General features: G+C 39.4%; 1 protein-coding gene across 1 annotated transcript; it reads right to left on the bottom strand.

Annotated features, from left to right (window-relative positions):
• On the bottom strand, nucleotides 1-22,050 carry cuedc1b (CUE domain containing 1b). The gene is made up of 10 exons (XM_079246720.1): nucleotides 21,624-22,050; nucleotides 16,411-16,538; nucleotides 15,947-16,073; nucleotides 13,031-13,286; nucleotides 6,431-6,496; nucleotides 6,123-6,203; nucleotides 5,945-6,038; nucleotides 5,521-5,579; nucleotides 2,121-2,190; nucleotides 1-184 (listed from the first exon to the last, which is right to left on the bottom strand). Coding segments are annotated over exons 1-10 (1,194 nt in total). The 5' UTR covers nucleotides 21,936-22,050; the 3' UTR covers nucleotides 1-183.
• Nucleotides 22,051-27,514: the final 5,464 nt, after the last annotated feature.

Raw genomic sequence — 27,514 nt, 5'->3', positions numbered from 1 at the left:
ACAGTTCAGCTCCTCTCCCCCAGGGAGGAAGGTGGAGGAGAGAGAGAGAGGGGGGCTCTGCACTCCTTAGTGAGCCTTACAGGGTGGGCTGGGGAAGTCGGGACAGGAAGCGCTGCAAAGCCACCACCCATGTGTAATGCTGCTGTCGCCATGGCAACGCCGATATGGTGCAGCGTGGGGAAATCTGAAAAGGAGGAAGAGATCAAATGCAGTTTCCATCATGAGCTCCACAAAGTGTTTTTTCTTTTTACAAGAGGTGATGAGGAGAGTTAGCAGATAGATGATGTGTGATATGAGACACCATAAGAGGACGATGAAAGTCTTTCCTACGATGGAGAGACAACGTGGTGGGTGAAGGAACGGAACAAAATGAGAGCGCAAGGTGGAGGAAATCTAAATCACTTCTTCCCGTCAAGGAGAATGTTGGCTTTCTATCAAAGAAAATGGGCAAGACTGGAACCCTGATGGAGACCAAGCAGGAACATCAGGAATGCAGTTTACGAAACATCAGCCATGTTTACAGGGAATAAAAACCTGACTGGAATAAAAAGGATTTCTGCTAAACACACCAATCGGAATATTTTTATGAATATTCTTCAGATCTGAAATCACAGGAGACCAGAAGGGTTATGGTCCTCAACGTGCATGAAAACATTCTGAAGTTTTGGTGGAAAAATGATCCTTGGTGTGACATAGTTCAACATCTTCCTGATGGCTTTACTTCTGTTTATCATTTAGTTTAATTGAAATTTAGCTTGAAAATGAAAATAACATTAAAACAATTTAAACACTTAAAAATAAAAGAGAAAATCTTTTAAAACAACAGACCTGATGGGTGTACGACACAAATACATTCCCTGATATTCTAAAAGAAATAAAAAATGACTAAAGGGGGAGAAAAAAATTGGTAACGGTGAGGAATCCAAATATAACCATGTTTGTTTACATCAGATATAACCATGTCTTCTTCTACTGTTTCTGGAAAGTCAGGCAGTTCTGCATGTCGAAATGATTTATTCAGTAAAACATGAACAGACTTTATGATCAGAATAAATCTGTTTCTGGGTGAATGTAAACAGGACGCATCTGATCAGACCTGCAAACCGATTGAAGACATTTTCCACATGTAAACACAACTTTGCTTGTTAAAACATTACAACCCCTTTTAATGTTTTTTAAGATCCCATTTTTTACTTTTTGCAGAAAATATTTTTCAATAATTTCCACTGAATTCTTTGTTTTATCATCCGACCAGGGTATAAAAAAAAAAAAAGTTCATCAGGAAATCTATTTTCTTCATTCATTTTTTTTCTGGGGGGGGTTGTCAGGATTTAAACCTAGACCAGCTGCATCGAGTTATTACATCTGTACGTAAGGTGGGCACTAGTCCAACCTTTTTCTGTTTTTTTATTTTTGTTTTATTTTTTTTTTTAAATAAAACAACTTTGGCTCTAATTTTTGTATATTTGTATCCATGTTTTTTTCCACGGACAGCCGCCATGTCCAGTTTAAACACACGGGGTGAGTTACGTAGAGGCTGCAGTGGCTTTCTCCATCTCGCTTCACAGCAGGTCAGCTGACTTTTAGTTTCGTTTCCTTTCACAGCTTCGATGTATCTGTCGACCTTTGAGCCGCTGCTGAACTTCAGGGGGAGACCTGAGCTCCGGCAGGTCAGGTGAGGTCATACAGATGGGAAGCTGCAGAGGTCAAAATTCATTCAACTCTCATCCAAATTTTCTTGTTTACTATGAAAAAAACTCAAATTGATGAGGATAATAAATCCCACCCACGTAAAAGTCCATGTTTTACAACCGATTCCAGTTTTAATGCTAAAGTCCACAAATTCAACCATGTTTTCTGAATCATGGACATCACACGGTCAAAAGACATGAAGCCTCCATATTCATCCAGCTGGCTCAAACCTGGGTTTGTTTGTCAGGAGAAATCCTCGTCTCGTCTCTCCTCCGCAGTGAAAGAGCTCTACATGTCAATGCAACATCAACTCTGTTATCTGTAGATGCATTATGCTTCATAAAAGCATTAATAAGTAGTAGATAAACAATATTTCCTTCACAGCAGACTCATTTTCAGAGGACCAGTAAAATGTCTGAGTAGCTTACCATGATGTGGGCTCGTTGCGCGGTTCAGTCTCTTCCTGAGTGTTTGTTTTCCTGGGCTGAGCATCTTCCTCTGCACACAAAGCCAAAGGAGAGCTGTAAGTGCACCTCCGGCACAACATCTTCCCTCCACAGTGGTGGACAAACCTCAGATGTTCACATTTATTACCTTTTTACACTGACATTTCAGATGTGTGTGTGTGTGTGTGTGTGTGTGTGTGAGAAGGGGATGTATGTGTAGTGATGTAGGTGTCTGTGAGAGGATATGTATGTGGTGAGTATGATCAGGTTTCTTAATCTTGATTTTATATATATATATATATATATATATATATATATATATATTTATATATTTATATATATAAAGTATATACATAAAATTGGCGTTTTATTATGTAAATCACTGATATTTTTGTATAAAAGTGTATAAATGAAGTTGACTTGATAAAACGGTACTAAGGTCATTGAAAGGTAGATAAATACTTCCAACACCAGCTTAACAATAATGTAAAGTAATTCAGGACAGACAACCAGTTCTACTAAATGAAACCCAGAAACTGTTTAGAGTTGTGCTGTCGGTCTGTCCACATGATTCTTTGTTGTTTTAATATACGTAAAGCACTCTGCGTTGCTTCAGGTATGAAAACTGCTGTACAAATAAATTTTCATTTGATTGGATTACAGATAGCCCTGAGAATATCTAAATATACTATGTACACCACAATAAATACATGTACAGTGCATTAAGTTTTAATTAAAGGTAGAGTATGTAAGGTTTTCAATTTTTTCAAAATAAATTAACTAAAAAAATAACTACAATCATAATTAGTTTTTTAAACATGTAGGTTTCAGTCAGTCCATATTTGATGTGTTATTAAATTACAAGTTTAATTCATGATAAAGACCCTTTTTGAATGTTTTCTGACCAGTAAAAAAAAAAAAAAAAAAAGTCATTTTTTTCCACCAGTAGGGGGAGTATAAGCCCATTTATTGCAGAGCGGCTCTGACCTACAGCTCACAAGCGATTCCTGCCCTCATTGGAGCTGGCAAGGAGGAGGGGTGAGGGGTGAGTTTTGCTCATTATTGCCAACCTGTGGTGGTTTGTGGAGGTAGCAGTTTTGTGGTTTTGCTCACGGCCTGGTGTTTGCCACCTGGTGGTGGAAAGAATCGCCTTGAAATCTTACATACTCTGTCTTTAAAAGAAAGTTTGTTTGCAGCCAGTTTTACTCTTATTTGAACTTCCAGGGTGTTTTGATCGACTTGTGGGTCAGCTGACCCTGATCCACCCTTTCAGCAGTGCCAACAGTTAATTTCTTCTCACTCAGGTTTCTAAGTGATGGATACACACATCACTATGTGTACCCATTTTTTGTCCCCCATATATAGCAGGTATCTCTGGCTTTTGTTGTTGCCTCCGTCCCATTCCCTCCCCCCCACGTGGTAGAGGCCAATCCCCACCCTTGCTGACTCCGCTACAAGTCCCTTCCTGTTCAACGGGAGGGTCTTCCCTCTACTTACTTTAATGTGACCTCAGCTTGTTTGCTTTCTTTCCAAAAACACCTTTGATAGGTCCCTCCAGGAAGTTACGACTTTGTTTTGCTGGTTGTGATGGAAAATACAATATATAGAGAACAAAAAAAAAAATGAAACCATGCCTGTATAAGCAGGAAAACATGGTTTGTTGTTAAAATTATTTGTCGTGGCTGAATTTGTGTTGATAGTTGCGACGGCAACACCTTCCTGGAGCCACTGCTTGATATGGATCTTGTGATAACTGGGGTTAAATATGAACATGAACTGAAACAAAACAAAAAGCTCCTTAAAGGACTTCCACGGGGAAATACTTGCTTCTTTGGCCGTTCCATAGCTGTGTGTGAAAAGACTAAAACACTGAGTAGTGAAATGAAAGTGACCTTCAACTCTAGAGCCCCGTATGGGAATGTTTTCCTAATCCAACCGGATTAAACCCACTGGATTTCTGACCAATACCACCTGCTGACACAACTCAGGACCTGCCTTCGGTCCGACGGGGGCTGATCCTAATCCCAAAGCAGCTGTCTGCTGGAAACAATCAACCAGACACACTTCTGTCCGCAGGAACAGAATTAAGCAGTGAAAAGCCACAGAACTGCCAGCATTTACATAATTCATCATTTAGTTTTGTAAATTTTAGGGTTCAACTTGTTAATTGATGATGATTAATTAACAGAAAAACTAATCATTTAATGGCAGGGCAGTTGTCAGCACTCAGAGACCTGGTTTACCGACTAAGCTGATGCACACTGCAGACTTCCACTAAAACGTAGCACTTTGGTGCTTTTCAGACCCAACTCCAGATAAAGGAAAAGAGTATCAACAAGTCTAGCTGTAACCTTTTCTGCTGGTACTTAAGACTTGTGGTGAGTAACGTAACCGCGCTTCCTGTTTACTTGTCTTTGCTGCGTAAGCTCCTCCGCCGTCCAAAACAACACGAGAAGCTTGGTACTCGGCTACATCCAACATCGAGCTGCAGTCAGAGCAGCGGCTGATCCCCTCGGCTGCATGACTAAAGCCACAACAGTCTGCTCTATGAAAAATACTTTATTAATCCCCAAAGGGAAATTCAATAGGAAAAGATTTAGATTAGGGCCACTTATTTATTGTCTGAATGATGAGTTTTAATGAAAACATTTTAAAAGTACTGCAACATGTTGTACACAGGAGCTGTTGACGTACTTAAAAGGACATTTTCACTTCAGGTCAGTTTTAAAGATGGATATTTTCTATTTTTTCCTGTTTTGAGTTGAAATGAAATGTATTTTTCTAGACATTATTAGAGTCTATGTTCACAATATTAATATGTCTATTATTTGATTTAGTCATCCATTAAAAGCCATTTAAATTAAAAAATGTCTTTTTTGGCCAAATATCGTCATAAAAAAAAAGATAAAAAGATTTTTTTTTTTTTTTTTTTTAAATTAAATCAAGCCCTACGCCTCCAAAAACAGAAACAGAAGTGTGTTGCATAATACAGAATTTGGCCGAAAAAACCCATGAAAATCTCATTCAACCCTTCAGTCTAATGACAGACTCACCACAGTTAATGTCCTGCTTTAATCTTAACTTGATTTGCTAATTATAACAACGTAGCTGAAGTTAGCAAAGCACCCATGTGAAAAGTACCTACTCAGACAAGATTTGCACTGGGAGCCCAGTCTCTAAACCTCTACCTCGTTCTACACTGAATATACATCAGCTGCACCATAAATCCTTTAAAGCGACATTAGTACCGTTATCTGCAACTGAAAACAGTAAACAAACCGTGGAGGAGAACAGTGTGAAAAAGGTGTTTGGATGCTTTACTTAATGGTGGATCAACAACAGGAACAAGCTGGTGCTGTTTGGGTGACGGGCCACATCTTACCACAGGTGTTTCCCTCCACTTCTTCAAGCAGATTGACGGTAGAATTGGCTGTGCCCAACCTGACGTCGAGCTCAGTTAAGAAAACATCGAACGAGAAAACGTCGACAGGAATCTCACAAACCTCATGCATTCACCTCAAATCGTCTAAAATCACCCTGAGCTGAAAGCAGCTGCAGAAAATTACAAACATTTTGTGCAAAAGAATAAATAAAACGCATAAATAAACCAAACCATGTTACATTTCAACAGAGCAGGTTCTAAAAGGACACTTTGTTTTTATATGGAGAGTTTTTGTTTAAAGACATGAATACGAAATTATGATTTAACCACTATGCACGGTGGCCTCACAGCAAGAAGGTTGCTGAATATGAATATGTAGCTGAAAGGCTTTTCAGATGCGTGCGTGATCACATATGAAGGATACGAATGATGCCTCAGGAGCGTCCTCCTTTTCGACTTTTTTCTCTTTGTCCTTTCAGAAAACGTTCTGGCAATTTCAAACAGCTTCTTCCTAGTTGCTGAGGAAAAACAAGACATCTCGGATTACTGGTTGGCGACGCGTTTCCATGTGTAAAACCAGTAGGAAAGGAAATCTGACTTACATTTGCCCATGTGTTTGAGTTTGTCTCTGAACAAGGCGTCATCTGAGACAGCCTCCGCCGATGCTGCACAGTACTGTTCTCCTGCACACAGACAACAGCTCTGCCACACTGTACACTCATGTGCATGCACGTGTCAAACAATTCAAGCACAAGTATTTACTGCATGATGTCTGTGGCACGGATTCATGACAAAACCAACAAATATAAGGGTGAATGCATAGACAGACACAGAGCAGTAGTCAGTAGAGAGTTTGTACAAAGACAAGGTGGCAGAGAGCTGCTGAGGAAGCGTGATGAGCGATATCTACCTGTGGAATTCTCCATGCTAGATGAATGGTTGGACTTTGATTTCTTTGATTCATACTTCAAGCGATCTAAAAACAGAGAGCAGATGTTATGACAAGTGATGCGCTGAGCCAAGGTATGATGATGGAATAAACCTCAACATCATTTCAAAGTGATCAGAAAACATCACTTCAAAACTTTCGTGCGATTCTGAACAGTTGTTCCCGTCACAATGATGAAGTGGAAGTACACACTTTTTGTACAACTTCACCGACTGCCAAATTTTTGATAAAAAGCCAGAAAGTGCCAGTGTGGCGGCGTGAGGTCTGGGAGGGGTCAGAGAGGGCGAGTCGTGATTGCACATGCAGGAATTACTGAAGGACAGACAAGATGGAAAGACAGATTCACAAAGCTCCGACAGCTCAGAGCGTCTCTGAGGGAGGAGACGTTTCTCTCCACAAACACATCAAGCTGCAAAACACAGGGGTAGAAGAAGAGGCTGGTACTGAACCAGATCAGTCTGAGGTTCCCACAGCTCCGACAAGCTGTGGCGACTCGCTGCAGGCTGAAGCAGCTGCTGTCTGTCGCCAGATGACAATCAGCAGGTAAAGAAGTCTGGTGTCACTTTTAGACTCTTAAAAGCACAAATCCGTCCTTCTGCAGCCATATTATCGTAAAACTTTGGTAAAAAATCTGAAACTAGTTCATATTACGGCTGTGACAATGTGCTTTTGTCCTGATTCGATTCCGAATTTTTGGGGGCAGATTTGATTTAAATTGTGATTCTCACAATTTTTTGATATTGCTGATTTTTGTAGACAAAAAAAAACGTATAATTTTTTTTTTTTTGCTCGTCACTTTTCTTGATTTCAGTTAGAAAAAAAATCAGCACAATAAGCCAGACCATCATTCTGCTGCTATAAAGCCCAAGACGACAAGTTAAAAGATCAATAAAAACAATAAAAATGACAATTTTATAATGAATTTTATAAAAAAAAAAAAATTAAAAAAAAAAATTTAAACAAAAATTTATTTTAAAATTGTGAAGCAAAAAAACTTAAAAAAAAAAAAAAAAAAAAAAAAATTCTATTCTCCCACTCCTGGGGAATATACGTCAGATAAATTCACATCTGTGCATGTCCATCCTGAACCCCGTAACCATAGCTACAAGGCGAGGACCTGCCTGTCTTGCACCAACGGTTAGGTACAAAAAAACCAAACCTGGTTTAATGAAGTGAACATTTTGAGTCATTTTTGGCCCAAAAAAATCCAGATTTTTAAAGAAATTAAAAACATACAAATTTTAAACAACAGTATAGGTGATTTTGTTTTATCTAAATTAAGTAACACTGTCCTTTTACAGCTCAGAAAACACTGAGTGCATTACACCTATAATTACTCTGTTAGATGGTTTAAACCTTTACTTCCAGACCTCTGCTCTCTCAGCACAGAGAAAGAGACGGGAGCCTGAGGCAAGCTTTAGGTGGCCGTCATGATACCCTGATCAAAATAATAGTTATTTTGTCACACAGAGAGAAATAAAAGAGTATTTCTTCAGTGCCTTTTATAAAACCTAAATAAAAAGTGGCCTCTTTGAGTTTGTGTTTAAGGTTCAATCTAATTAATAAATCACAGAAGATTTGGTTAATTTTTTTATCATTTGATATAATTATTACAATATTGTTCTTCATTGACAATTACAAAAAAAAATCCCATAACATTTCACTGAACATCACTGATGCTTCTTTAATAATGTATTTTAGCTGTTCTGCTTTCTTCTGCTGCTGTTTGGTATTAAATGAGAGGAAACCAGCTTTAACTCTTGAGGCGCTGCAGCGTTTTACATTACTGCAAGGTTTAGTAACCGGTCAGAATTTATGCCAAAGTATTTGCCAAAGCTCTAGTTGCAGTGGGAATAGTGTAGTTATTGTGGATTATTATCACAGTTATCGTCTTGTTAACACTAGAACCGCCAAGCGGGTCATTTTTACCTCCTTGGCTCTTCAAACACTTATATCTCTGTTAAAATAAAATCCCTTTTTCTCCAAATTCATCACTTTTCCTGAAATGGGTCCAGTGAACTTATAGTGAATTTTGGTGAGTGTGCGACCACAACAAAAAGAAACCTGAGCATAAATATCTAGAACCGCCAACGGGGTAATTTCTACTGCCTAATGAAATGCATTGTTTTCATCTGTCAGATGTTTTTCGTGCCACGCTCATTCGCGCCACTCCCGGTTGCTTCGTAACGCACGTGAGTTTGACAGCTGTCAAAGAGTGAGTAAGAGGGTTTTATGATCGCTGAATTTGAGAAATAGATAAATACAAGAGATATATGAATGCCAAAGAAGCTTGGTTATTATTTCAAGAAGTGAGTGACGGAGAACTAGCTCTGGATGGCGGTGGAGGAATCAGTAGCTGGAGAAAGTGATGATCCGTCTCTTTTACCTGATAACGAGTCATCTAGTGAGTATGAGGAGCTGATCACACATCGCCACATCACACGTTGTGTTTGTATGAATGAAAAATAAGTTGAAGAGCAGCGTTTATTTATCTTATTGTAAAATTAATTAGAATATTGAAAGAAGTTATTTTGTTATTTAACATACTATGTTTTTTTTACTGTTTAGCTAGTTTTTTAAAGTCTTAATTATTACTATTAACATAATAAATGCTATCAACTTCAAAGCATCTTTTCGTTATTTGCGCTGTTGCATCAGGGGGTGGTAAAAATGACCCTTCTCGGCGGTTCTAGTGTAAATGCTTCAATTAATTCACTGTACAGATCCTTCAATATTGTCACTTCTTATAAAGAATAATGTGAACTATAACAGCAGATGAGAGGAAGTTCTGCACGGAACTGAAACAAAAGTTACATTTGTGTAAGAAGAAGAAGAAGAAGCTGCTCGTCGGACACAACGGGAAACAAAGTCGTTTCCTCTAAATGGATGAAGTTATCCTCGTCAGCTTTTTCTTTCTTTGGTTACAGAAGAAGAAAAAGACCACGGTGTTACAGCTCACTGGCCTGGAAAACTGGACATAAAAAAAGCATTGAACAAATCTTCAAAAGCATTTTTAAATGTAGTTTCACGAGGAATAAGAGGTCTACCAAGTCCAGGTAGAGGCCCTGTAGCTTTATTTATCCGTTTACTCTGAGAATAATGCAGAATTAACGGGTAGGATATATTCATTCTTCACACAGCAGAGGGGGTTTAGTTGGAATGATACTTCTGGGTTATTTTGCTGTGAGATTGTTTTCTATTGTTCACATCAAAAGATAGAAATAAAGTCATAAGGAGTGTTCATGTGCTTTTACACATTTATAGTGAAGGAAATTAATGCAGAACCGTCTTGATAATTATAAAATCATGTTTACTTCTTTGACAATAATGAAACCCAGAAAATCTCTAATCGTAACATCCCTAAAGGCTCGGCAGCACCAGTCAACAGGACTGGTTCTACCAGGAGCCCTGTGCTGCGTTTCTGAAGCACCGCCACTCTCTGCTTCACTAAAATACGCGTCGTTTCTTTTTTTGCTGCTTTGAAACTTCGTCAATCTTGAGCTGATCGTTCAGGCTGGAAACCAGTTGATGAAAACCAAAGTGGATCCAGTGGGTTTTACCAGTAAAAGACTACATGTCCACTTTGGACGCATTTCACTCTGAAACAGCAACATTTCTTCATCACCAGCGGCACCAAGCCGTTAGGAGAAATACGGTTTCACTTCAGAAACGACAGCGTGGAAAACGTGCCGTTTTCTAACCTGTTGTTTTCACACCACACATCTCTGCTACAGAGAAGTAAAGAGCAGCTCATTTAGTTGCTAACTAAATGCTCATTTATTGCTCACTTTAAAGCCTTTTTTATGAAGTATTTTAGTATTTATTTTATTTCTGTGTTTAGTATTTGCAAAATGACTGCTCTGAAACTCTGCAGGTGAAATATGGTGCCGGGCGGAAAGCGCAGCCGCTCCGCACCGCTTCCACAGCTCTTCCAGGGATTTTTGTGGAAAGTGGGAACAAATAAAAACCTTGATTTACAACTTAAAAATGACAAGAGTTCAATCACTCAGCTGAAAATTAGACACCGTTTCTCTGAGAATCGAGTCATTGTCCCACATGAAAGGAAGTTATTTGCAGGAACATCTGGCATTTTAATCTCAAGAAGAAGAATTTCTCTGCTTTAATGATCGTTCATCCTTGCAGAGCATCTGAAAACCACGTGTGTCTTCAGACCCTTCCACACAATGAAAGCCAGGGATCATAAGCTGAACGGTGGAGGACTGTGACCGATGGCGACGTGTGGAAACAATTTAGTCTGAGTAAAGAAAAGAAACACGCGAACAAAACAGCAATTCAGCACTTTTTACAATTATGAACATGAAAGGGCCAACATATTAAAAACAAAGAACAAGATTCATTTCTCTGCTGGTGGCGGCGACTTCCACCTAAATCTCTTTAAAGAGAAAAAAAAAAAAGTTGCTTCTGGAAGCAAATATTGTTATGCTTTTAATTAGGATTAATTACAAAGTCTGTATTGATTATTAATTAATTATTAGATTATTCCTTGTAATCGAGTCCCACTAATAATAACTACATGAAAAAGGACAAGAAATATCTGCAGGTGTTTACACTGAGATCAGCAGTAAACATTTCAATCCCTGGCAAAACTACGTGTTCATGTTTCTCTTCTTATAAGCAGCAAAAGAACACAAAATGCACGATAACGCTGTGAGCTGAATGTTTGTGAGGTAAAATGTTTGTCCAGTTTTGTTTTGCTTGTGTAAGAAGAAAAATGCTTCCTGTAATCTGGAGGAACTGAAAACACAGTTTCTTTACATTTTACTGCGAGGTTTCTCCACAAGCTGTGTGTTCCTGATGCTGTTGCTGGTTCTTTGATCAAAAATGCACGTTTCATTACTCAGACAAAGTAGTTCCATTGAGACCAGGACAGGACCTGAGCATCACAGCAAAGTACAGCAAAAGAGCTTGAAAAGCCTCCCTGTGGAGTTTTCTTGTCAATAGTTCGGTTCATTTACAGCGATCTGACGGGGCGAGACACAACACACACTCCTGCATGGCCGGCAGTGAAATATTATGAACTGTGTAAAATTATCAGCAATTGATAGAAATGCATGCAATGTAACTCCAAAATCGCTCCTCTGATTTTTTTTTATTGAGATCCTTTTTCCAACAAACCAGAGAACTTTCAGTTTGGAAGCAGAAGTGGTCATATAACATCTTTCTCCGAGGTGATGTGTATATGGAAATAAATTTGTCTTCTGTGGTCCCGTTGAGAGCAGATTAACTTAACTTATTAGAAAACCTCCAAGTTTCTCCAAAGCGAGAGCTTTCCAACAGCAGTCTGCTGCAGGAAGATACACCCTCGCCTAACAGACTTTTAATCATTTACAATCTAATTACATAAATAAACAAAACCCCAAAAAAGTTAAAAATTCAATACAATGTGCTCAAATAAAGTAAATAAAAACAAGCAAAAAATAAATAAAATTTATATAAAAGCAAATCGTAAAAACAAATTAAAACAAAATAGAAAATAAATTAAATAAAAACAATGAATTCAAATAAAAATAATAAAAGTAAAATAAAATGAATCAAAAACAAAAATGAAAAAATTAAATTAAAAGTTCAAATAGATAATGAATAATAGATATGAACACAATTGAAAACAAAAAAAAGGTACAAATGAATATAAAAGAAGTTAATTAAACGAGCTAAAATAACTTGGGAAAAAAACTCAGATAAAAAAAGATAAGTCTCTTTTTTTCCCCCCAGACCTGCTCTGCTTTCCATCCATCTCATTGCAACTGAGCACTTCCCCCTGAGCTCCAGTCTCACTACTGAAATCCTTCATTTCTCCAAACATCAACCACGATCTCTGGACAAACTTCTCTCAGAATAAATAAAGACTTACCAAACATTAAATAAACTACATTTCTCCACAAAGCTTGATCCCATTCCTGCTGCAAAGATGCAGGGATTTTAAACAGGCACACATACTCCGGCTTTAAAGGCCCCCGGAACGTAAACACCAGTGGACTTTGTGCAGCTGGTGACAGAAGTGGGCTGTGGGTTGATTTTCTGCATCCCCTCTGCTTCCACTGGCATGTTAACACTTTGCATGCAAACTCTGCCGCCTCTAACATGTGACTGAACGGCTGAACTGCAGCACAGCCCGGCTAACGCTAAACAAACTTTAATAGTGTCTTCAGACAAAACATAATACCCAAAGTACTCCGTGTTGTCCTGAGGAAACTGAGCGAAAGGGGAAATATGAGAACTCTAACATCTGTTAAACACATTTCCTAACTCACAAAACATCTGCCAGAACAATCCTTTTGAAGCATTTATTAGATTTACAATCATGGTCACTAGCTTGCTGTTCCTTCCTGCCTCGCCTTCACTCTGCTGTCGAACATCTCCCCAGCACCAAGAGAAAAACTCTACAGGGAAACAGCACCAACCTCATCACGGTTTGACCGTTTCCCAGTTTTCCCAGTGGAGCATCCCATAAGCCAGAAGCCATCCCTTCAGGGACATGTCATCCTGTGTGCAAACTAAGCCACAGCCACTGAAAACTGAAGACCAGGTGTGAAACTCTACCTCTCTCTAATGCGATGAGGAACTCCCGGTTACGCTGCAGCTCTCTCATGAACTCCTCATTCTGCAGGAAGAGGGCAATTCGTTCATCCTCCAGATACTGCTTCAGTTTACTGTCTTGCTCCGCAGCTCCTGTTGTCAAACCAGGACCTCCAGCGGTCCCTGCAGCCCCACACCCGGACTGAGCTGTCCACTGACTTATTGAGGACACGGAGGAGGAGGAGGACATTGACGGCTGAGACAGGCTGCTCTGTGAACTCTGTAGAGACGAACACAAGCGCATTATTGATTGTAATCTATGATCAGTCATACAGACATAAACTGGCACCGATGTTGTTTACTGACATTCTTACCAAGCGATTTTAGTACAATTTCAAATATAAGTATGTAGTAATATAGTACCACAGCCCTCAGCTTTTAGGGCAGCTTCTCCCTATAGTACCATATCATACATGGCTTATTAAACATAATGTTTGCTTTAGGCAAGGCAAGTTTATTAGAAAGGCACCTTCCATGTACAAAACAATTCAAAGTGTTTTCCATGAAACATTAAAAGCATGACAGAAAAAATCATAAAAGAAGATACAAATAAAATCACAATAAAATCATAAATTATATTAAAATAATTCAAAGAAGAATTAATTAGAAGTTACTGTGCAGATGTCATGCATGAGAAAAGAAATGTTTTTAACCTGGATTTAAAAGTTTCTACATTTGGTGAAAGTTTAATCTCCATTGGCAGCTAAATGCTGCCTCTCCATGTTTGGTCCAGACTCCGGTCCAGACTCCGGTCCAGACTCCGGTCCAGACTCGTTGACCTGAGTCTTTGGATCGAAGAGCTCTGCTTGGTTTATATTCTCTGAACATATCACAGATGTATTCTGGTCCTAAACCATTCTGGGATTTGGAAACAATCAGCAGGGTTTAAAAATCTATCCTGTGACTGACTGGAAACCAGTGTAAAGATTTTAAAACTGCTGTGATGTGTTCAGATCTCTTAGTTCTAGTTAAAGCTCTAGCAGCAGCATCTGGATGAGCTGCAAATGTTTAATGCTCTTTTTAGGAAGTCCTGTTAAAAGACCGTTACGGTGTGTTCAGACCAAACGCGTTTTGAGCGTCAAGAGCGGCAGGTTTCCATGTAAAGTCTATGTGGAGGCGTGGCAAGGGGGCGTTGAGCTCTCTTGCGTAGCGTTTTGAGCGTTGGCGTTCCGCGCGGAACGCGCCTAAAATTTAAGAAGGTTTTTAAGCTCGACGCGCGTCAAAAGCCAAAGACGGGCAAAGCTGAACGTTGGCCGCTCGACGCGGAGCGTCAACCAATCAGAGCGATCAGCTCGCAGCTCCTGGAGGATCCCTGTGGTGAACCCAGACATGGGGATGAGACGCCATTACTCCGTGCAATATTTAGGATAACCACTCCTTGCTAAAAAGCCGAATGTTACTGATTTGGCAACGTAGCAGGATACGTTGCCTAGCAACACTTTGTTGGGGGGGGGGGGGGGGGGGGGGGGGGGGGCTCTCTGCTGAGTGCGGCTCTTGTTGCATTAACAGTGACTATCACTGCCCTACGACGGCATTCTCTGGCTTTATTTATTAAATAAAACCATGTCATCGCTCTACTGAATCCACCATCATTCAGACTGACCGAAAGAAAAGCTCCTTCCCCCCCCCCCTCTTTACCGCCGCGTTTGCCGCTCGCTCCAGACCAGCAGCAGGAGCAGCAGGAGCGTTTTGGGCGTCGGACACAAAAGTGGCGGTTTAGTGACCAGCGTCGAACGTTCAGCGTTTGGTCTGAACACACCGTTCCAGTAATCCAGTCTGCTGGAGATGAATTGATGGATGAGTTTCTCTTGATCTTTCTGGAAGACTAAACTTTTAATCCTGTTGATGTTTCTCCGTTAGTAAAAAGCTGTCTTAGTGAAGCTTTTATGTGGCTGCTGAAAGTCAGATCTGAGTCTATCAACACTCCAAGGTTACAGCCTTGATGGTGGTTTTGAGAGCTGGAGTCTCCAGATGTTTACCAACGCTGACCTTTAGGCCTCTGGTGGTCCTTCCTGACATTTATGACCCAGTAAAACAGAAGATAAGTCTACTGAGCACCTGGAGGTGGACACACACAAGCAGGCCATATTCATCCTGGATCTTTTCTTAAACCCAGCGAGGCTGCGTCCAACCAGACTCCAGACTCCAAGAGCTAGTCGTTAGCCGCTTCAGTGCTAATGCTAACAACTCTGTCAACAGCCAGCAGAGGTACGATCCCATCCTGTAGGTCACCAAACTGGAAACGCTAGCCGATTAAAGGCTAACACACATTAGGGTTAATGGATGATAATGGATAACGCCATTGATCCAAGTACAGTGGCATGCAAAAGTTTGGGCGCCCCAGGTCAGAATATCTGTTACTGTAAACAGTTCAGCTGATGATGGCATAAATGGCACGTTAAAGATGAAACATCATCTAGACTTTTAGACTAAATCTTTTCCATCTTTTACATTTTTAATTTAGAAACACAGCTTGTAGATGCTTTGTGTAGTCAGTTAACATCAGGCTGAACACTGTCTGATGGGGAGAATTGGCTTGAGTTAGTCCTGACCAGGGAGACCTGGCCTGGAACAACGCTCTTCACACCTCCTTCATGCCCTCACAACCCCCTCAGCTGATGGAGGCAGATGGCTGCTCTTCCTGAGTCTGGTTCTGCTGAGAGTTTCTTCCTATTTAAAAGGTTTTTTTTCTCTCCTTTCTGTAACAAGATTCTAAGATTTCACTGAATTGGACTGAATTGGAATTAGCTGTGCTTTTAGAGGACTTATGATATGAGTCAGCACTCTATTAATAAACCAAAGAGAAGTAAAAGAGCTGCATCACAAGCAGCTTATTAACCATTATTTGTCCCAGTGAAGAAGAAAAAGGAAACTTTTTACCTTAATGCTGTCTAACTGCTGGGGCAGGATCCTCAGGAAATCATCTGGGAGGTTTCCAAGTAGAGGCGGGTTCCAGTTCCGGTAGCTTCTGACCTGCTGGTGACCTGCTGGTGGATGGACTTCAAACCTAGGAGAACCCACAGAGTCACAGCCTGCATTACCCTCACTATCCAAAGCTACTATCAATAATTTACATTCTTTATACCCTGCACTGAAAGACGGCACACAAACTATCAAATATTTACTAACCTTTTATTGAACACTTAAAACAAATAAACAATTACAAGAGACAGAGACAAGAAAAACATCTCAATCTTTTAGCAGCATACTGGATGGACTGGAACTGGTTTTACTGGTCAGTCTTTCTAATGGAAGTCATGTTATTACATTTTTAAAAGAAAGGCACGTGTTTGGTCAAGTTCTCTACAGCCGAAGTAATTCAGTGTTATAAAATGTTTCCTTACCGAGGTGGAGGTGTTGGTGGGGCTTCTGGGTACTTTCTGTCATAAATGTGCATGTCATATGTTGGAGGAGAGTAAACTGGAGGAGGTTCTTCGTCTGAGCTATCAGGTTCCAAAGTTCGCTCCAGAATCTAGAAAAAAAACCCCAAACAGGTTTCATTCAGAGTGTTAAACTTCAGTTTGGTCTCAGTTTTCATTGTTGACACTCATTAGAAGTTTATACCACAGTTAAAAGCCCACATGACCATATCTGGACTTTTTATTATTCTCATTTAAATAAATGGTCAACAAGTTTAAACTCTCTTGTTCTTCACAGGAATCATTTATACAAGTAGACAAATACTCGGTCTGCTAAAAAATAACATAACCTTGATTTTACCAACTAAATTCATGGTTATTTCAGCTGATCAGGTCGAAATCCATCAATTTTATTTGTTTCCTTCTCTGATGGAACATGTGTATTATAAGATGACCATCACCAGATTTATCGTTCTCTGGTTATTAAAGGAAGAAGCTTTAGACATCATTTCTACACCTGGACCACTGGAAACGTCCTGAGATATACTGGAGAAGACTCATCACTGCAGTCCCAATCTCTCATTACCAAAACAAAATCTTTCAAAAAAAATGACAGAAAGTCGAGGACAAGAATGTTGTAACTTTAAGTTTTTCAAAATGATGTCAAGACAAAAGAAAGCTGTAGAGGTGGTCCAAGAGAATTAGGTATTACAGTCAGAAATACTCGTCAGTTCTGCCAAAAGAAGGGGATCGATGAGTATTTTTGTCTATGGGTGGAAAAATCGAAAAGAAAAATGGAAAATCGGGATTTTTTTTGCTTCACAATTTTAAAATAGATTTTTTCGTTAAATCAATTTTTTTTTTTTCAAATAAAGAGAATTCATTATAAAATTTTTATCATTTTTTATTGTTTTTATTGATCTTTTTACTTTTCCTCTTGGGCATTATAGCAGCAGAATGATGGTCTGACTGTGCTTTTTTTTTTTTTTTTTTTTTTTTATAATTGAAATAAAGAAATTTTGTTTCAAATCAACAAAAATCACCAATATTGAAGAATTGTGAAAATTGCTATTTAAATCAAAACGGCACCCAAAAAATCTGAATAGAATCGGGACAAATGTGCATCTTCACAGCTCTACTAAACACCATCTGATACCCGGGAACACAATCATAACTTTTCTTCCCGCCAAACACACACAGGAAGTTACACTTCCTTGCCTGATGATCGTTTTGAGCTGGAAAGCAGAGCTGCATGTGAGTCTTTAATGCGAATACCAAAGTGATCAGAACTTTATCAACAGGCAAGCCCCGCCCCCGTGTGTTTGTGTCAACCATAACTGCAGACTTTTATGCACGACTTATTTGCTTTGGATTTTATTTTGATGTGGGACAAGGCAGCTGACTGATGATCAGCCACAGCTGATCATCCCCTCCCTGAGACTGGCTGAGCAAGGATGGGATAAAAGAGAACAGGTGTGGTGAATAGGAGCAAACACTGGGACCAGCAACAAGGAGGGACAGACAACATTGTAGGTCTGGGCGATTAATCGGATTTTAATCTCAATTACAATCTGAGTTTTCAACGATCATAAAAATAAAAGGGTGCGACTATTTTTCTCTGAGCAGTTTCCTCTCCTACTGTCTTCAGCTGCTAATCGAGCGTCTCTGACATTGCAGCGCTGTGCTGTAAACTCCTCCCACAGCCGCTTTGGTTTCACTGAGTTTCTTGCTAAACCTGGCGACTTTTTTTTTTTTGTTGTTAAAAGCGACAAATCTAGCAACTTCTACTGGAGTTATTAGAGACTTTTCTGGTGTTTTGTCTTGAAGGCACATATTGTTCTGCAGTTACTGTAAGGAAGGAGCAGCGGGAGCCTCTCCCGTCCTAAAGCACTCCCAGGCGGCCAGTCTCAGTCGGCTCCGGCTGCAGGTCAATGTAGAATAACTGCAGTAGGTTGTGGAAGTTCACCTAAACATAGTTCATACCATTGTCACTGAGAACTGGCTGTGTTATTTTCATAAACATAGTTTGGCGAGTTAAACACCATAATATCCTTCCATTATGGGGCGTTACCATAGCAACGCATTAATCAACTGGTTCAGATCAGCCGTCTTTTAACAGATGAATGAGAGAAACGCGCAGTAGCCTGACAGCGGCTGTTTGGCATAAAACGTACATCGAATACTTCACTATGGTTTTCACAGATTTCTGAATCTTTGGGAAACAAACTTACAAAAGTTAATTTACCAACTCTGAAAGATTTTCAATTTACCTAAATAATTTCAATGCACCTCTATCAACACTACCGGGGTAAAAACCTTCACCTGAAAACAAAGAACCTGCTGGATAGGAAGACTTTACAGATTCTTGGTATTACGACCTCAGAAGGAGTTAGTCTAGGGGAACGAGAGGTGGCAACATTAATACCAAGAAAAATATAAAGATGAAGGCTTTATTTAGGACCCACTGGTCCCTGGAAGGCATCAGGAGCCACAGGCGTTAGACAAAGAGCTAACCCAAAAGCCAAAACAAACCCAACAACAAAAGCATAAACCAAAGCTTATACCAATCAATCATGACAAAAACAAAAAGGTTCACATAACACAGTCGTTCAAACCACAAACACCAAACAGTCAAAACTCATTTACTGGCAGTGAATGAGTGGCAAGCCGTGACACCGAGACCCAACCAAACACAGCTGCCCCAAATGAAGAATGTCGACAGCCTTGATTCTGGTGCTCAGCAGAGGTCCGGGCAATCACAGGTAGGTAGGAGTGTGGGCGACCAATCAGCAACCAGCACATCAGTCTAAGGGCGGCGCCAGGGAGAACACCAGGTGTAGCCAATCTTCCAGGTAATGGCGAGATGAGTGGTGATGAGAGGCCATGGGCCGTAACGTCAGGACATCTCTGACTGGGTGCTGAACAGCTCTGATTGGTGGAACATACTGTGTGTTCGCTGACTAAGCTGGTGCTCCACTGCAAACGTCCTTATTTTACTTCTACAAACTTAACTCTGTGTTTTGATTGTTAGAAGAACAAAGTCATGAGTGAGTGTGACAAGGTTCAGGATTTTTAAAGCATATTTTCCAAGAATAAACATAAAACGACTGTCCGGGGGAAAAATGACGAGCTGGCAGAGCTAAATGTGGGACACACACACAGAAATAAATTCAGGAAAAGTTAAAGAAACTGAAGCCAGATTGAAAAAAGCAAATCAGGATCAGACTGTTGTGCCAACAAGCTGAAATGAGATTCAAGTTTCCACAACTTTATGATGTGATCAAATGCAAACCACATTGATTAGGGATGCACTAATACCAGTATTGTATCGGCTAAATACCAAGTGTGTGTACTCGTACTTGGTATTAAAAAAAGTGTACAGATACCCCAATTGATATCACACTTGTCAAGCCAGCGCAGATGTGTCTGATGACTGTTACGAGCACCTGTGAAAGAACCACACCTGATCTCCATTCTGGATGAAAGTGCAAGCTCTGCCCCCCTGATCCAGGAGTGGTTACTGTGGACACACCTTTGACGGCCCCTCTTCTTATTGGTTCACAGAGTGCCATTCCGGGAGCAAACCAGGAAATAAAAGGACACTGCTGCACTTCAGCTGGAGGGGGAAGCAGCTGTCTGTTTCTGGTGGTTGTCCCCCTCAACTTGGGTTTTGTGTTGGACATTTTGCGTGATGTTTACTTTTATGGGATTCCTTTGAGACCTATGTCTGTGGTGAACTTTAATAACATTGTTTTGGTTTTCATGACAGGAAATTCCTGTGTGTGAACCTTGTGAACTGATTTGGGATCTAGACTTCTCTTGTTTGTTTCCTTGTGGTCTTACCCTGGTTGGGTTTTTGAAAACACCCTGGGTCGGGTTCATCAGACCTCCCTATTCCATTCATGGGAACAGCTGCATCGGCCATGTATTTAGAGTGTGCTTTTGCCGTCCTTTTTTTTTCTTCTGTTCAACAAACAACTAGCATGTTGCTACATGCTTAGCTACATTGTGTCGGCTACCCAGGGGTATAAAATAAAATGCCTTCCTTTTGCATCCATGGTGTCCGCCGTACTTTGTTGCACCAACCCTCATAACGGGTCGTAACAATGACATGCTTCTGACATGTTTTAAAAGAAATTAATGCCTTTAGTGTTAAAATACGACATTTTTTGTTACAATAAAACAGTGATCCTTACTGCTAATTCAACAAGGACCGCACTCAATATACTAAGCCAAGAGGAGAGCCGACACTCCCCATAAAAAGCGACGTATCGTGCTACGTTGCCAAATCAGTAACATTCAGCATTTTTGCAAGGAACCGTTATCCTAAATATTGCACGGAGTAACGGCATCTTATGCAACAGTATGTGGTGAAAATACAATAATGTCTCCGGAATGTGGGTGTTTCTTTTTCATTATATATCTGGAGCTACCGACGGAGCAGCTGATATCAGCCAAAACTGGCAACTCTGACAGGGTCAGTTAGGGCCGTTAGGACAGCAACGTTTTGCAAGCAGCCTGCAGCTCTTGTTTGTGGAGAGAACTGCACCGTTGAGGATCATTATGACTTGTTTAGATTTTCAGAAAGCCAGAGGCTGCTTCACGAGCCGCAAGTCAAGAGTCAGTGAGCCGCATGCGATGAGGAACATGGCACTAAAAGTTAGGTCTTTGTTTCAAAACCACACATTTATAGTTGTATTTAGGTAAAATGTGCCAAATCAAAATAAAACTTGTTGAAATTGTTAGATCAGTAATGTTATTATATTTGTATTGGTGAGGTAACTTCAGAAAGGATGGGTCATTTATTACAACCTAATGAGATCTTACACCGTTATAATAGCAATAATAACTATAGTCACAATAATGTTCACATAAACAGATCTGGTGATCAGCAAATATTGGTATCTGCAGATATTCACATTTCAGATATCGGTATCGGATCTCCCAGAAAGTGCAGCTGTGCATCCCTAATTCTGGTTAATAAATTCTGGCTAATGATCCTCAGAAATGTTTGTTGGAAACAGATTTGCAAATTCATCACCACGGTTAGTACAATAATCATTAAAAATGGTCTGAACCATTAAACTAGAGCTGTTGATCCTATTTTTTAACAAATAAAATGAAAGTAGAGGCTGTGGTTTATATGGTGAACATGCCAAACCAACAAGCCAAGCTGCCGCTGGACCCTTCCCACTGACCTCTGCTGGGATGCTGTCATCCGAGTCCGAGCTGTCATCCGAGCCTTGTCCATCGATGCTCATCTGGAGCAGCTGGTCGATGGTGGTATCCACCGCTCCGTTGTTGGAGCGCAGCACACACTCAATCACCTCATAGTCCATAGAGGGGAACATGGTCTTGAAGTCTTCCATGGCCTGGTTGAACTCGAGGCGTCTGACCTGCCGGTTGGGTCGGCTGTTGTTGAGCTGCCCCTGGGTGCTGCTGCCCCCGCCACCACTTCCATTACTTCTAGAGCCTCCATTGCTGTTGCTGCGCCTGAACAGGCTAGTCATCCTTTGGGCGCGTCAGCCACAGGTGCTGCCAACCTACTGATAGGATGGCTTCTCTCTTCTATCACCAACACAAGCGCAGGGCCTGTTCAATCTTTTGTGCTTTTCCAAATTCCCTTACCAGTGTCTGATTTTAGCACAAGCATGGCAGTCTCGTGGTGGGAGTAGAGAAAAGCTTAAGTTTTTTACCCATCAGTACTCGTTACCAAGCTTCTTCTGGTACTGGTGGCCTTATAGAGTGAAGAGGGACTAGAATAATCGGGTGCAGATTGGAGGAAACTTGCATAGCTACACCACCGTCATCGCCTGCAGAAAGAACAGAAAGGAAGCATCAGGTAGGAAGGCAGAAACATTACCAACAAAGTCTTTCTTTAAGGTCAGTTTGCATGAAACTCCACATATTAGTTACAGATATGTCAATAATTTAAATATTTATCATAAATATGTGTATTATTTTAAATCCATGTCCCCATTTTTTGTAAAGCAGTGTTTCTAAATCCAGGTCTTCGGGACCCACTGCCCTGCATGTTCTGGATGCATTTCTACTCAAACACACCTAATTCAGCGAATAAACTCCCCCAACAAGTCACTTGCAAACATGTGAATCAGCAAATCCTTCAATTAATGTGTGTTAAAATACAGTTAGCTCTAAGATATGCCTGGATTGAGAAACAAGCATCTAAAACGTTGTTTCTCAAACTGGGGGTTGGGATATAATCTCAGGGGGTTGGCAGATAACTGGAAAGATATATGGCCTGCATTTATAAAATACAGTTGGAATTTTCACTGTCAAAAAGAAACCATCAAGCAGAGATAAATATATTAAATAAGCACCTCAATTTTGTAACACTTCATTGTCATGTTAAAGATCTGAATTTGGGATTATCTCCACAAGAGAATCCTTGTCCTTTCGGAAATGTAGCTGCTCTGTCACAGTGGCAAACCAAATTCACCAAAAAGCACTTTATCTTCCTTATTTATAGAGACTCTGCCAGTTTTCCAGCTTTACATTTAGAGGATGAACCATTAGATATATCACACAACTAAGCACTCAGTTATCGCATGTGTGCAAGCATCATCATATGTTATGTTGGGGGGCATGACTCTCCAACCATAACCAGAATCACAACCCCACAGTGAAACATGGTGATGGTAGCATCATGGTGTGGGCATGGCTGACTTCACTCAGGCCTAGGAATTTGGTCAGAATATGGAGACTTATGTATACAAGCTAATTCTTGAAGAAAACTAGTTTCACTTCCCCAGACACAAATGAAAAAGATCCAAAACATATTTAAAAGACAAATATTTAAATGTCTTTAAATTAAACTAGCAATCTGCACTACAACTTAAACATTACTGGAGAACTGCACTATTCAGCAGGAGCTTAAAGGAGGTGGAACAGTTTTGCCTTCAGGAATGAAACAAAACCGGATGGTTGCCACCATAAAAAATCTCTTAAAATTATATAATCCTGACAGTCCTATCTGAACACACATCTCCCTTTTTTATAGAAATGAAATGCTGAAATTCAAAAAATTTAAAAACTGAAGCCACCCATATTCAAAATGCATAAATGATCACATTTAAAACTATTTCTTTAAAGCTGACATATTTGGTATTAAGACATTCAGTTGGTCTAAATTCACAAGAACTACACATTTTATGAGCAATTAAAATTTTTTTTGTATCTTTTTAAAAAAAAATTTTACACATCCAAATGTGTACTGGTTAAAATGATTCCCATTTGTGGGAATTCCTTAGTTTGTAAATCTACCTCATATAAACAGAGGAACTTGTGGAATTAGGGAGAAAAATGTAAATGATTTAACAGAATTACAAATATGACTCCCTGAACTGTCCACGACCCTCATTCACCTTTTACCTTGGTTGTATATGTGTGGCTTTCCTAATTTCCTTGTTTGTTTTGTGAATATTAGATGCATTTTAACAGTATAATACTGCACCTTGTTAATTAATAATGATTTAACAGGATCACACATCTGAAAAGACTCCCTAAACTGTCCACTCCCCTCGTTCGCCTTTTTCTTTGGTTGTATTTGTGTTGCTGTTTATTTTAAGATATCCTTTCTAAATGTCCTTGTTTGTTTAGTCAATATTAGATGCATTTTAGCAGTATAATACTACATCTTGTTTATTAAAGTTTGCAAGAAAGGAGAGACAAAAATAGGGTTGGTGTCGGGGTAGATGGAAGCTAACTAGCTAACTACTTTTCCCAAAAAGCAACTCAAAGGTGTTTAGTTTTGCTCCAAATATTGAGTGTTAAGCCAAAGGGGGAAATGATGTGTTATTCATGATTTAAAAGTAATTTTTAAAAAAGCCTTTTAAAAAAAAAAAAAAAAAAATCAGTAGCTTTTTCTTTAAATGTTATTCTGGTGTGGCTACATGTTAGCATTTGCAGCTAACTAATGAAAAACAGGCTCATAAGATCCTCCAGGCGGATCCTGTCACCAGCAGGCCTTACACTGTTATTCCTGCATCCAAGATTAAAAAGGGTTTCCTAAACACATCCCAGCGGAGAATTACACATGAGAAATGTGGGAATTAAATGCTCCAAGTCAACACACTGAAAACTAGACTTTTTGTATCCCAGTTTACAAAGAGTAAGTATTCATCTAAACCCAGTTGAAGACTTTGAAAAAGAAATAAAAAGAGGTCTTTCCATTACTCACTGGCAGAAGTAGCCTGGACCGAGGAGAGAGGACGCTGTCCACAGAGGACTGAAATGTCGAGAGGAAAAGAAAAGCGACAACAAAGCTTTGTGATGGTGCAGCGTTTACCATTACTTCTTCTTCTTCTTCCAGGTTTTACGGCAGCATGCGCAGTAGAAGAAGCATCACTGCCCTCTTCTGGATGCAGAGTTATCTCCACGTTTCCAGACCAGGGGTGTCTTTGTTTGACTATTTAAACATCCTTGAACTAGAAGTGGATTTAGTCCAGACAATCAAGAACTCGTCCAACTGAAAACCTTGTGAGAGTAATTTCCCATATGTGCATGGCACTACCACAAGAATAATTTACCTGCAAAACACTTCATCGTGCAACATATTATGACAAATTAGGACTAAATAAACAAATAAATACAAAAATAAAAAATCCTAATTTATTGGGACTATATATATATATATATATATATATATATATATATATATATATATATATATATATATATATGTATGTATATATAAATTTTAGGCAATTTTGAAAATTGATGGCAGCAACACAAAGAAGTTGTACAAATAAACAACTGGAGGAGCCTTTGGCAAGTCGTAAGGTTCGCTGGCAACAGGTGAGTAACAAGATGGACCTAAAAGGAGCATTTTAGCAGGACTACTAGATCTACAGCTAGACAAAAAATCACTAATCTGAGATTAACTGTGTCAAAAAAAATTGTGGAAGAATTTTATAAAAAAAAATTTCCTCAACATAAAATTTAGCTCTGCAAAGGCCCGGTAATCAGCAATTTACTTGACTTAGGTACAGTTGTGCTCATATTTATTCATACCCTTTCATTAAAGAAGGAAAAAAACAGCTGCCTGTAAAATAAGATGAAATTGACTAAAGTAATGATAAATAAAAATGAATGAAAATCATTACATTATTTTCTAATTCTGGTTCAATTGAATTTAAAAAAACAAACAAAAAACAAACAAGATAATTTATTACATGTTACATCACTCATAAACTAACACTTTGTTAAAACAATCCTTTAATGTTTCCGCTACAGTCAGACTTCTGCACCTGTTGACAGGTATTTTGTCCCGCTGTTCAACAGAAAAGGGCTCTAATTTGTCCAGAACCAATTTGCTTTTTTTCCTTTCTTCAACTCAATTAAATGAAAAAACAGTGTCTGATCTTACTAAATTATATTTTTGCAAATTTTTAATTATTGTTCCTTTTTTAAGTCTCCAGTTATTTGAGTGACTGTTGTAAATTCAGCCTTTTCTTTAATGAAAAGGAATGAATACATATGAGCACAACTGTATGTTGGAGAAGGAACGCAGCTAAAAGTTCTCTTGGAAACTGGACTAAGCCACACATGGTCTAAAATAACAACATATGCTTAGAAAATGTCATGGTGTGACTTTGCAAGTAAAATTTGAACCGTTTTCATTTAGAGGACAAGTTAAATGGATGCACATTCTGTGCCTTATCTGTGCACCTTTGCACGTGCCTGTGAAAAGGGAGACAACTAATTTGGTCTTATATCACCACTAAAGGCAGGATTTCTTGCCACTTCCAATCCCATGAGTAAGAAAATGTGGATAGTGATGAGTTTATGGTTCATAATACAACATTGTATTGTTTTAACATTAAACCTCTTTTCTGTATGTTTGAATAGCTGAGCACTGACATACATCGTTTAGCTGGGATACAAACTTAGAAACCCATGAGTTTAAAACTCAGTTTCTGCTGCAATCAACAAAAGAGAAAAGAGATTTCCTTCTAAATTAATGTATAAATGTAAAAAAAAATAACTTTAACTTGTACATTGTGAGAGAAGCTGCTTGAGTCTTCATTTTAATGGTATTTACGACTTTGTGGAGACAAAACTGGGCAAGAAAAAATTTGATGCCATCCTTTGGTTTCTTCAGAACAACAATAACATGCAAACAATGATCGTCTATGGAGGTCTTCTGTTGTCTTAGTGCAGGGAACAGCAATCCTGGTCCTTCAGGACCTGCTGCAGCAGGAACACTTGGAAAACTTACAGGACACAACGGCCTTTGAGGACCAGGGTTGGCAATCACTGGTTTAGTGGATCAATTTAATTGATTGCATAACTGATTACATGGAAATAGATCATTACGCCAAAAGCACTAAAGATGGCGATGGTGTGATGTGTGTAATGGGTCAATGGAGTCAAACATCTATAAAATATTGTATGATGACCAAGCCTGGACAAACAGGGATGCTATGAACACCAGTTTCACCTGCAGCCTAAGTTATGTTGAGTTCATCTAATATTTCCCTCCTTCAGGTCACAATGGGAAGACTCAGACGAACCAGTTTCACCACATCTTTGCTAAAAACTGGAGCAAGCAACAGATGTGACAGAATGTTCTCATTTTTGGGCCTCATGTGCAGGATAGGGTGACAACAGAAAACCTTTAGAAACGGATTTTTACATCATCTGGTACCTTTAAGTGAATGCATGCTGCATATTCTAAGTGTAGTTTCAATCAGTCCCACTACTTGTTAAAAGCAGAAAAAAAAAAGGCCCACACACACTTTGAATAATCTTTATTTGTCCCTAATAGATCTGTACAATCAACAAATCAAACTTAAGATGAGCCTAGCAAAACCAGATCTGTACATGTTAAATGCTTTTGGGCACATTTGCTTTACACCCATTTAAATAATCGAATTACGACTCATCTAGCTATGCAACAAGTTGACAGTCTCAGCTGAGGACACTGAGAGACAGAAAGAGGGGGAGACGGGATGAACCAGAACCAAAAAAATAATGTTCCCTTTATATCTTCTTTTTTCTCTCCAGTGTTATAGAAAAGTACAGTCAGTCACATATCCTATTTACAGAGAAATGAGCAAAACTACTT

The sequence above is a fragment of the Telmatherina bonti genome, assembly GCF_933228915.1.
Source record: "Telmatherina bonti genome assembly, chromosome: 9".
NCBI classification, from domain to species: Eukaryota; Metazoa; Chordata; class Actinopteri; order Atheriniformes; family Telmatherinidae; genus Telmatherina; species Telmatherina bonti.
The sequence above is the reverse complement of the archived record's forward strand: the minus strand, read 5'-3'. Positions and strand labels throughout refer to the sequence as shown.

What these genes read in the sequence shown, in the direction of transcription:
- cuedc1b (XM_079246720.1), bottom strand. Translation starts at nt 21,935, where the DNA reads ATGACTAGCCTGTTCAGGCGCAGCAACAGCAATGGAGGCTCTAGAAGT. An exon ending in ATGACAGCATCCCAGCAGAG is followed by an intron (nt 16,539 to 21,623) that starts GTCAGTGGGAAG and finishes TTTTTTTTCTAG; the next exon opens with ATTCTGGAGCGAACTTTGGA. An exon ending in TAGCATGGAGAATTCCACAG is followed by an intron (nt 6,204 to 6,430) that starts GTAGATATCGCT and finishes GTCTGTGTGCAG; the next exon opens with GAGAACAGTACTGTGCAGCA.